This window comes from Hydractinia symbiolongicarpus, chromosome 8 (genome assembly GCF_029227915.1).
Source record: "Hydractinia symbiolongicarpus strain clone_291-10 chromosome 8, HSymV2.1, whole genome shotgun sequence".
Taxonomy (NCBI): domain Eukaryota; kingdom Metazoa; phylum Cnidaria; class Hydrozoa; order Anthoathecata; family Hydractiniidae; genus Hydractinia; species Hydractinia symbiolongicarpus.
The window spans coordinates 13,368,572-13,380,759 of NC_079882.1; the positions used below are offsets into that span (position 1 = coordinate 13,368,572).

The 12,188-nt window shown below is 34.2% G+C and overlaps 1 protein-coding gene across 2 annotated transcripts in view; it reads left to right on the forward strand.

The window, feature by feature from the left end:
* The window catches only part of LOC130654382 (bridge-like lipid transfer protein family member 1), a 112,657-nt gene extending 102,902 nt beyond the window's left edge, over positions 1–9,755 (forward strand). For both annotated transcript variants that reach the window (XM_057456946.1, XM_057456947.1), the window contains 6 exons: positions 41–198; positions 275–448; positions 631–900; positions 1,398–1,745; positions 4,376–4,885; positions 9,198–9,755. In XM_057456946.1, the coding sequence (XP_057312929.1) occupies positions 41–198; positions 275–448; positions 631–900; positions 1,398–1,745; positions 4,376–4,885; positions 9,198–9,541 (1,804 nt within the window). In that variant the 3' untranslated portion in view covers positions 9,542–9,755. The remainder of the gene's footprint in view (positions 1–40; positions 199–274; positions 449–630; positions 901–1,397; positions 1,746–4,375; positions 4,886–9,197) is intronic.
* The last annotated feature ends 2,433 nt before the right edge of the window (positions 9,756–12,188 follow it).

The window sequence follows — 12,188 nt, forward strand, 5'->3', positions numbered from 1 at the left end:
TTTCTTTTTATGACTTATAATTTTATGTTTGTATTGCTAGATGGAGTACAAACGATGTCCGTGCAGATGCTAATGGTTTATTGAACAATACTGGCGTGAGAGGTGGCCAAGTTGGAGTATTCGTTCGCCAAGGAACATTAGATGCACATGGGGGTGTTATAGGAGGCTACCTTGACATGCAAGAATTAAATGTTGTTGGTAGGTGACCCCCCTCTCTAGGATGATTTGGAATAAATGGTCTAAACATGTTAATGACCTCAATTTTTTGTTTTAGGTAAATTTCAGGAGAATTCTGGAAAATTACCAATCCACTGTACTACTGTTAATATGAAAAGTGGAGAAGTGCGACTCGATTACATGGGCTCTAGCGTTGTTATGGCTGCCCTCTCGTCTTTTTTGTTTAAACTTGAAGACCGTTGGTTACTTCCTAGTTTAAATAATACCGAATGTATGTTTTTAATGTTATTTATTGTGAAACACAGTTTTGATAATGCCTTTTAGCTAGGTTCGTAATGACAACAGAAACCATACATCTACTGAGTAAACCGGCATTTTCATATCAACATTCCTAGAAGTTGTTTCCTTAAAGTTGTTTTCTTAAAGTTGTATTTTGTATTTCTTTCTAAATAGCAACCCTTACAGAAGCTAGCGAAAATCCTACAGAGATCCATCTCATGTGTGACTCGCAATGGAATGAATTTCAAGTCATCGTTTGCAAGTCAACAACGCCAGACCTTTTGAAAATGGCGCAAAAGCTGCAAGATTTTTTTTATCAGCAGCAGCAAAGCAGCGCACTTGCATTGTCTTCGCTTTGTGATGGTTACCAAGGTTTAAGATACTACTCTGCCGATTTGCAGCTGGAAAATCGAACAGATAGTACAAGTGTAGATAGCGTAGATGGTAGGTAACACTCCTAAAACTTCTCAATCTTTTTTTTCCTGGGAGTGAAATTCGACCAAATAGTTTAGGCGCATCTGCGGAGCCCATAAACGACTTCCACAGAAATAGATCACGTGAGTGTACAAATTTAAAGAAAAATAACATGTAATGTAGAAGGAAGAAAATCCTAATTTTATAATTATATAATAATATTATTAATAATATTTTTTTCTTACGCAAATCGTAAAAAATTCTGTTAGCATGACCTAGTTAATCAAAATTTAGTATGCACTATTATTTGGAAAAATCTGGTGTTATTTTTAATCAACAGAGACTTTTGGTCAAATTACATGATTCCTAAGATTTATGCGAAAACTCTTGAAATCCCTAAATTTTTATTAGTACTGCAATTAACTCCTTAAGTGTTTTTTTTTTCTTGTAATCCAGGGTTTAGAAGTCTGGAGTTACCCGTTTTTTCTCATTTCAACTTGTGTGTAATGATAAAAACTTATTTATAGGCTTGAAATATCAGCATTGGGTGGAATTACTTAATGGTTTATATGGAAAATGTCTGAACAATATTACTGCAAGACTTCCTGATAAAAATATAGTTCTTGGTGGCACGCTGGGATTGCATGGAAACTTCGTGTCTATAGCTTGTTTTCATGGATCAAACTTTCGCTCTCAGAATTGGGGGCTGTTTACAATTCGAGAACCATGTTTACAATTCGTGAGTGAGACCAGGGTAGTGGAGAAAAGCTGCCAGGTAATGAGAGCGGATTGTGTGCATGATGTGGTGTTTTTGCTTGGCTCAACAAACCGCAACACAATGTCGGAAACACGTCGCTCATCTAGTAATATGTACGGTACGTTTTATTAACACAATTTTTTTTTAAGCATGAAAGCTAAAATCAAGTCAAAATCATGCTCGTATACCCTAGTCATTAAGCATGCATAAATAGAAGCTAGATTTTTTTCACGAGAGCATAATTACTTCGTTCCCAAATTATTTTTAACTACTGAGAACTAATTTGGTATTCCAAAGATTTTTTTCCTTTTAACACTGAAAATCTGCCTTGGTTTCTTAAGCGAACACGCTAACCATTAGTATGAAACGGAATCACAGCTATAATTCAGCCAGTTTTTCGAATCAACGAGAGAAATCTCAAGTCGTCAAGTCGGTTTACTAAGTAAAGGAGGCGAATCACAAGTGGTTCCCGATAGCTATTTTTAACCGCTTTATACGGGAAATATGCTGCGCTGATTGGCTAAAATGCCTTTACTACGGGCTTTATACAGCGCGGTATAACTTAACCTTATAGCAACCAAAATGGTTGCCAAAAATGTAAATAAACAACTTCGCCAGAAAAAACAACAAGAAATGTTGATAATTTTAAATCCACTGGGTTTTTAATATCAACATTTATCGCAACAATGAGCAACTTGTAAAACGGCGTCGAATTTGTGTGATATAGATATTTGAATGTTTTATTTTGTACATGTATTTGAAAAATTGATACAATGAAATTCAAATCGAACGTTTTCTTTCTTTATCAAAACTTGGTTTTTACAACTTTTTCACAAGTAAATCGTTAGAGAATAATACTGGATTCTATAAACCCAATCAAAATAGCTATCAGTTAATAAACCCTCGATCGGCGTATCGACCTCACAAGCTCGGTCTATATTTTTGACCTTGGGTTATATTTCGGCATAGAGAAACAGTTTATATTGTATTAGTATAACTGTGTTGTTAGTAGAACAGATTCAAAGGAAAAACTGAATTTTGGATAATTTTCTTAAAACATTGTGGTTTTTATTTCCATAATATTTTTACACTAAAAATAACAAGCATTTTTATAGCGGCGTGATGGCGCAAGGTTGAAGTTTTGCAAAAAAAATGTTTTTTACATTCCTTATTTCGAAATAAAGCTTTATAGGAAAAATTTCTTTGATACAACCTTGATGAAGGTTTTTTTAAACAAAACAGACTGTATTTGTTGCAAATATACAGGGGCGGATCCAGCATTTTTAACATGTCAGTCAATTTTTTTGCGAAACAAAAATCGCGAAACAATTTTGGGGACTTGTTTGCCCCCATAGGGGGTCAGGGGCACAGCCCTGGAAACTTTTACTGTTTTCAGACTCTGCGCACTATAAACGGCCTACTAATGTCAAAATTGTTAGCTTTGTTAGGCACGTTTTTTATACTACGTTAGACATGTTTCTTATATTCAATTTCGAATAGACAGAAAAAAAAACCTCGTGTGAAGGGTTGCAACTTTTAGGAATAATAAAAACAACGGCTTAAATTTATAGCTGGTAAGCATGCTTAGAAAATACCTAATAACGTAATATTTGCTATTTCAAACTCGACAGTCTGTTCCAAGTAAGTGAAGTACTATCAGCTGGAGCAAGCTGAACTCGGGGAGGAGAGGGATTAAAGAAAAGAAATATATAAAAGAAAGAATAAGAGCATTTGCATGCAGTAAGCTTTTTCAAAACATTACGAAAAAATAGGAAATTATGTTTTTTTGTTGTAACTGTAGACATTCTCAGGAAGTCAAGCATAATTTTTCGTACCACTTGAAAATCAGAATGGTTAAGTTGGCGCATCGCAAACAAATTTTCTGTGCTCAAAATACTGACCGCACTACCGCAACCAGGCTACCGTACACCGAACATGTAAAACAAACTAAACCAAGTCCGGTTAGTACAAATTCTATTAAGTAAATATGGCACACCAGTACTAGACGATTCACCACAAACTTTTATTTTTATTCAATAAAAATAGTAAAATGTCAAAACATCACATGTCGGATGTAGCCCTATAAGATAAATGTATATGCACCTTTTTAATTGGTGACTGCCTATTTTACGAAATATATTTTCTGAAACATCAAATGGTTAACATAATAAAAAAAGCCTTTTTTACCAGCATTATTTAAAGTTAAACATTTTGGCACCGTGTTGTACAAGTTCCCACCCAATTTGCATGATACCGAGATAGAGAGAGTTATACAGTGTCTGCATCTCGTGGAGAATAAGGCCAATTTACCTAATGCCTGTATTTTATCTTGCTGTACCTACCTTAGCAAACACCAGTTTCAGTCTTAAAAACACGACCAACTCTGTATATCGTTAACACCAATAGTCCACTTTGTAGATGTATCTAAATTTCATTCAATAAAGTAAATGATGTTAAAACGTACACTAGTAAAAAGAACTCAAAACTACAAAATAATTATTTTAATTCAAGCTCGCATTATTTTGTTCTAATAAACAATAAAGGAATTCAGGCTGAGTATGTTCATCGTATGTTCCTAATATTTTGCAAAATCTGAGCCTCGGCCTTCTTATGTATTGATTATGTTGTCTGCTGTGTATTACCTACGTACAGATTTAACTGCCAAGTCATCTTTTAATGTTTGGTTAAATAATGCCACGGTTATTTCGTATAAATACATATAGTTTTAAAATATCTGTATACTTATAGATTTTATGGCTACAGTAAGGAAAGTGTCGCGTGTTCGTAGAAACCCTCCATCGTTGGGTGCACCAGTACAAGAATGGCTTATTTTTGTGAACACAACAAGTAAAGATGACATACCCATTGCATCAACTTCTTTTACTTTGGCCAATCAAGAAGTGGGGGAGAAATTTTCTCACACAAAACTTACTGGAGGGTTGCGCAAAGTATCATTCGCGCCAAAATATAGATACGAAAATCAATCAGAGGTGATTTTTGCGTTGCCCCGATTATCAGTTCAATTAAAAACAGAACATGATCAACCTACTACGGATATAGTAGCAAAGGTCCTACGTGAAGCAGATAAAGACTTGAATACTATTTTGTTTCCTACAGTTCCCAGTGCTCACACGGTTGATTCAAGTTTAATTTCTCACTTCGATGACAGTATACACGTCACTATGGATGTCAGCTTGCTCTTTTACTTACACAATCTAATCTTGAGTTACATGAAAGAAAAAGAGACCATGTTGTCAGGTTTGATTGTCATTTTTAATTCTCGTATTTTTCTAATATCGTATTTGCTTGAACTCATTTTGAAAAGAGTTGCATCTCTGTTTAGTAAGGTAAGCACCTCCAACTAACGAGTGGCCTATCTATCTAAATATTATATTTTTTTGCTTGTTTTTCCCCCTTATTATTCAGCTTCACTTAATCCAATGACTTTTTTTTCTGGAGAGTCCTTAACAAGCTGACATGTATGAATATTTTTTAAATAGTGTTCCTTGGCAGGAGACTAAAAGGGTGTTCATACACCGTGGTTAGCTCAGGTTTATATAATTAATACATAATTTTCAACTCAAGAAAATCAAGTGGGAAGCTTGTTTACCCCACTTTTTAACCCACTGTTTTGTGAAGTTTTTTTATGTATTATTATTATTTATGTAGTTGGTGAAAGAGGGAAGGACTACTACTTCTGACATTTTGATTTTTTTGTTTTGCAAGTGGTTAGCTATCCATTACCGTTACATGTGATATTGGACAGTAACGCAGTTGCTGTTTGTTATCCTTATTTATTCACAGCTCGCTTTAGCTGGCTATTAAAGCTTTTGCTGCACTTATAAGTAGCTTTATTGCACCAATGCACCTAAAATTGATTTTTACTAATTGATAATATACACCTATTCCATTATTTCAACAATCAATTAAGCTAGAGTTTGTAGTTTGAAATTATACATTTGTTATTTTTATGTTGTTTTTAGCTAATTAACTAGACCTCCTTTATAGTACCCGCGCTTAGGCATTCCAAGGTATCTGCTTCAAATGTGCAAATCCAACTGAAATAACCAGTCACAAGCCTTCAATTGTATAGTTAAGGAACATTGACAAATAACTGTTGTCCTGTTTCATTGACTTTTCTATAAAGAGGGTAAGGAAGGTTCTAAAAAAAAAATTCTTCGGAAAAATATTTTTCTGTTGCCAAAATCTATTTTATCAGCAAACACCACGTCAAAAAACGCATGGCCACATAATGATAAGCCTACAGCAAAATCATTTTTGTGTATATTCTTTGACATACTTTTATAACGATTCGCACAATTTTTCACAAAGGAGAACAAAGGAGTCTGCTAATTTACGTGCTCGACGTGCTTTTCAAAACCAATGAAACTGACGTAAGTAATGAAAATCACTATTTTTTATGATATAGTTCATAGTATAGTTTTATATGCGTAAGAATATAATTAAAAATAAAGTCACTACATGTTTTGTCGGAAGAAACGTTTTCAAAATTTGACTCTACTGATAAGCAATACGTCCAAACCCATCATCAGGTATGTATCGTGAGCTAAGCACGTTGTCATTTTTTCCTACTTTAAAAAAACATCTCAATATAAAGAAGATCCGCTTGCAGAAAATACCCAACCGTTTTTCTTAAAATCCAGGCAGGAACAAGAAGGCGACGAACATATTCCTAGCTTGTAATTCGTTCTGCTATTTGCACTGCTTGAAATTACAAACTCTCTCTTTGTGTTGTTTATTTCATTGATCTTGCGGATTTTAAGGTTAGAAGATTAAGCCTCCATTCTTCTTGCGAGAAGACCATTTTCGTTGTTTATTTTCTTTTTCTTTGGCGGATTACAACCTTCGTTTTTTTTCGTGAATAGTGTTCGTTTTGTACTTTCAAGGTCTATGCTCCCGCCAAAAATCTAAAATATCTTTCCCAACACTTTCTTGAATGCTTTTCTCTAATCTTATCTGTTTTATTTTGCCACGTACGATCCTTGTGCGAGACCGTCTAGCATTGACTCTGGCAGAAGACTGTCTCTTATATCAAAAGTTGCGTCTAGTAGTGACACAGCCATGCCACCTCGGTGTTTTCAAGAAGGACTTCTGCTGGATTGCTAACATCACTGCAGAAATTTTAGATGAAGTTTGTACTAACATCACCATCGAACCAATGTTAACTCCACTTTCTGGTGTAACGTTCAACAACTGAACTGCTATCACCTCTTATGACGCACGCGCTGACGTATCAACAAAACGTTTCTGGACAAAGGGGCAAACAGCGTTTTGTAATATAAGGGTTTTCAACCCATTAGCCAAATGCCACTTAAGCCAGAGTGTCTCAACAGTACAAAAAAGGAATGAAAACGAAAAAAAAAGATGCTACAACAAAAGGATAAACCAAGTCGACCATGGTACGTTCACGCCTCTCGTTTTTTCGAGTTTTGGAGGTGTGAGCCGAGAGTGCAGCAGGTTTTACTCGAATGCCGCTGATCTTGCAGAAAAGAGGAAACAACCAAGAAGCATCAGCGTCGAATGGATGAGAACAAGATTAAACTTTTCGTTACTTCGATGCAGCTTGCTTTGTGTTTGAGGTACAAAAGCTGGGAAATCTGATGCAACGTGGATTCTTGAGACGGACATCGCACAAGCCGCAATCGAGAGTCAATTGAACAGCAATTAGTAAAAGACAACAACAAAAGAACATTTAATGACTGTTAAATTTAGGTTAATCAAATTTTAAAAAAAAATACAATGCCGTACATGAAATGGAGGTGTAGATTCTGTTTCAAACTCTGTTTCACACTGTAGAATCTGATTCACACTTGTCCTCCTTGCTTTTCAGGTTTTTTCATTTCACAGCAAGACCCATATAGCCCTGGGTTTCAGGTGGTGGACTACCTCAAGCACGTAGAGCACGTAATTTAGCAGACTCGGAACAAAAAGCATCTGATCTTTGCACAAAAAGTCTGTAAAGTGTGACTAAACTTAAAGGGGTACTAAAAACTGATAACAAGTTGGTCTTAAAATTGCTCGTTATAGTGTGAATTTTTTTTTCAAGAGATTAAAGGGGTACCACAGTCGGTGCAATGACAATGTAGATAAGGGTATCCTATTCGGTAAATTACTAATAAATGCATCGAAAAATGAATTGCAACTTTTTTTTTCCAAGTCAAGTCTAATAATAGCCGTATTTTGTCGGGCTGATGGTTACTTTGATTTTAGTGCTAAAAATACTTTGTGTTGCTCTTTATTTTGGCTTTGATTCTGTTTTATTTCTCACGCTAATCACAAACACAGTACTCGTATTTAGCTGGTCAGCAGAAGTCTATTGAAATGTGCTCTCAAGTTGTGTACGAAAAGGGTTAAAAGTATTAAAAAAGATTTTAAAGGGTCGGATACACGGTACGATTTGTCGTATACGATGTGAAATAGCAGTAAACAATTAGGATAAAATCACTAAATTTCTAAGCAATTAGTATCTATAATGTATCTAGTTTTAGTGCAGAATATTCCCGTTTGATATTTTTACTTAAGTTTGCTAAAAATGTTTTACTTCCAGTCTTCCAGTTTACATTTCGGTGCTGCACGTTGATAAAACAAACATAACAGTCTCAATGCAACAGGAATTAAAGCTGATGGCTTTTATGCCATCGTAAGTGCACTGAGAAATTTTAAAGAAAAAAAGTTTAGTTCTAACTCTAGTTTGACAACAGACACTGGACTTTTAGTATTATGTGAAGGCAACTATCAAGTAGTATTATTATCACGGTAGCTGAATTTTAAGTTTGCCGCTACAACTTATTACATAGTTTTCCATATTAGATTCATACATTTAAAACGTCGTAGTTCACTTCTTAATGTCCAAAACGGATGTAGGATTTATTTTAAAAAGTTGCTAATTGTTCCGTCATTTTTTTCACTTCACAGAAACCGTTTCGTTCTCCAATTTAATTTAAATGGTTACTCAAACGGTTCTGACGTAATACCTAGAACTTAACTACAATTAACTACGATTTTGTGAAACTGCCAGTTTAAATCTGTAAAAGCCAACATTTTGTTGATACATTCTTTAAACCTGCATGTAAACCACTAGTATCCCAAAGTTGGCTTATAACCAATCTATTGGTATAGAATATTTATTGTAACTTTACATGAAATGCCCACAGCTTCTTTTGGCCATAACTTTTGTTGGACATGTGATTGAGTGCCAAAATTTCCAACTTTTATTTTGATGACAAAATTTAAATTAAAATTTTGATTTTAAATTTTAAAAACTGCTGACATTCATGTAAGAGTATTGGTTATATATAATTACTTATTACATGCATGTTAGTTACCAGGTTACCCCCTTCCTTTTGCCGCTGCACTAGTCCAATAAAGCCTCGTGTAAATAGATTAAAAGCGGTGATTTTAGTATAGTTGTTTAATTTTTTAATTTGCGGCTGTCTTGGTGACACAATTGTGACTGGCATAATAGTATAGCTTAGCCTTGGTTACAATTCCCAACACTCGTGTAATAGTCACTGACTACTACTAATTTTGCATATTCTTTTGCGTTTAGTAACAGCACGGCACACGCGCGGCCAATCTAAAGAACAGGAAACAGTAGACGTAACTAAAAATGAACCTGAAGCTACAATCAAAAAGGAAGAAAAATATCGTGAATTTCGGTGTAAGAGCTGGAAACTTGAACCCCGTGTTCGATTGTTAAGTTGGGCAGGTAAAAGAATGGATCCAGTGAGCATAGACTGGGTTTTAGAGAAGTTAGGTTTCACGCATGCGGCCCTAACTATTCCAAAATGGATACAACGAGGTGCATTAGATCCCATGGATGTCGCACTTGCTACACTAATGGGGAACCTGTTAGCTCATATGAAAAAGAAAGAAGTTGAAAATGATAATTGATTAAACATGAAACAATTAAATTAAACACATATTCCGTAATAAAATTATACCAAGAAGTACTTGGTTTAAATGTCAATACGTTTATTTTTGCACCTTTTTATTTGATAACCGTCCCTTTTTAATAGACAATTGATTTTATTGTATTTTTAATTTTTAATTTTTTAATTTCAATCGATAAGAAGTAACTTTGAACAGCGTGAGATTTATTTACAAACCTGTGTGTTTTTTGAATGCATTAGCGAGGTACTTTTTGATAATCAGCCGAGATACGAGATACTAAAAACAGGCTGAGATCTTAGACTGTTTTGTCCCAGCTCTCAATCAGTTGCTAAAAAACTAGCCACGTTAAAGTTCAGCATCTAAGGCTTAATCTAGTTCTTTAAAGGAATTAAAGGGTTTTTAATAATTGCGAAACAAAAACATTAAAATACCATCAATACACCTTTCCTGAATTTATATTCTGTATAAGGTCGCGTGCGTAAAAACGAGGCAAATCTTGGTCGTGTTTATTATAAACATAGAGGAAGACAATGAGATATTTTGCCAAGCAATTTAACAAAAAAACATATCGAAAAATGACGTTTAAAGATCTTAGTAAGGAAGTTTCTGCAGCCTACTCTCCTCATGAAAACACAGACTAAAACAGTAATATTATCAATTTGGTAAATACATTTTCATGATGTGAAGCAAGCATGATAAAGGAACTTCGAGACATGATGATTTACCAGCTTTATTTGCTATGCAATTTGTGTTTGCAAGATTTACTATATGACAAGAGAAGAAGCCATGGAATATGTAATATATTCGCACAGGAATTTTGTTCTTATATTGGTCGAGTTTTTTTAGTAGTAGCTCGCTGGTAAACTTTCTTGTGTTTTCGTTGTTGTTCATTAGCTTCTTTACTTGTTTACATAAAATTGTAGTTTCAAATAACATTAACATTTGTGAAAAATAAATTTTGCATAACAAATTTAACATTTTTCGTTCTCAAGTCATTTTAGTCGTATCAGGGGCGAATACAGGATTTTTCCCCCTTAGGCGAAATATTGAGCGAAGCAAAACATGTGCGCACTCGGCTGGGGGTGAAGGGCGCGCATTTGCCAATTTACCTATTTTGCACTGAAAATTCCTTAACAAAGACATTTATAGGTATGTTTTTCAAGTTATTCAGTAAACACAATTCTGTAAAACAGAATTTTTGTCAAATTAGGTTAGCACCTATAAAATCAAGAATTAAAACTAAAATACTATTATTTTTTTATAAATCGAGGCTGACATAAGGACGCAAATAACTTTTTTTCTCCTTATGTTTTTTTTTGAGGATAAAATTAACAACGAGAAAATCTTAGAAGTAGTCATGGACAACCTGAACCGCACAGTCAAATTGATTAAATTGCTAATGCTAACCAGTTATAACAACGGCAATAAAAACAAAATCAAAACAGCTAGCTATTTATAAAATAAATTTCGGTGCAATATTTGAAATAGACTTTGAAACCAAGGAACATGAGGAAATCTTTAAATATCAAGAAAACTTAAAACTTGATTCACAATTAATACTGTAAGTAACATGTATTTTTAAACCGTAGCTAAATTACATGCAATATAATTGCATTCTGAAAAAAAACTGAAACAGTATAAAAAACAGTCTACAAAGTTTCCAGTTATTTCCAGCTGACAATTTAATGTAATAAAAAATAAAAGCAAGTCCCAAGCTGAAAGATGTGTTGGATGTAACACGAAATACACATATTGTAAAATAAATTCATTCGGCTTATATTGTCTGATTAAGACACTTTGACTTAATGAATTCCATTTCCTCAATGCACAAGACCTGTTATGCAAAATTGATGCAAATAATTGCACAAATAAAACTTCCAAACAAGTTTAATGAGAAGTGAGAATACATTAATGTTTGAAAGCAATCGAAATAAATGACTAATTAGTTCAACATGTCATTAGTTCCTTTAATAAACAAGATGCAGGGTCTGCATCTTGCATGTCAATTACACATCACTGCAACAATATATTTCAAATATATTAACGGGGTCATTCACAAAACCTAAAAATTGATTTACAGTTGTTCTTGGCGTGAAGGGTATGATGCATCGCTATGATACTTACTGACTTTTTATATTTAGACACCTGCATGTGAATTTTTTAGGTCCTTGACCTCTCTTTGGCCATTTCTGGAAAGTACCGCTTAAAAATTCTTATAAAATCCTTATAATGGGAAAATTCATTAGGATAATTCTTAGAACTTGAAAGTGACGAAACAACTTTATTTCGTTGAGGGGAATCATTTCGTAAAAATTTCTGAAAAATTTTTGTATTTCGCATCAAAAAATCATTTTGCGTTAATTCGCCAGCCGTTGAACCGGTTTTACAAATGATTGATATAAAAGCCGTCAAATTAAACACTTTTACTCAAGGCATATAGCTCAGCTAGCTAAGGCGCCATAACGCGTACTCTAAGGTTGTGAGTTCGAATGCACCCGGAGAGAGTTTTTCTTAAAAAAAAAAAAAAGAACAAGCTCGTTAATGAGGTAGAAGTTACCCATTTCGGACGTAATTAGATAGTTAGGTGTTGGAAAGCAATACTATCCTTGCAAGCGAGAAAGTAATAATAGAATGTAGGGTTTCAAAA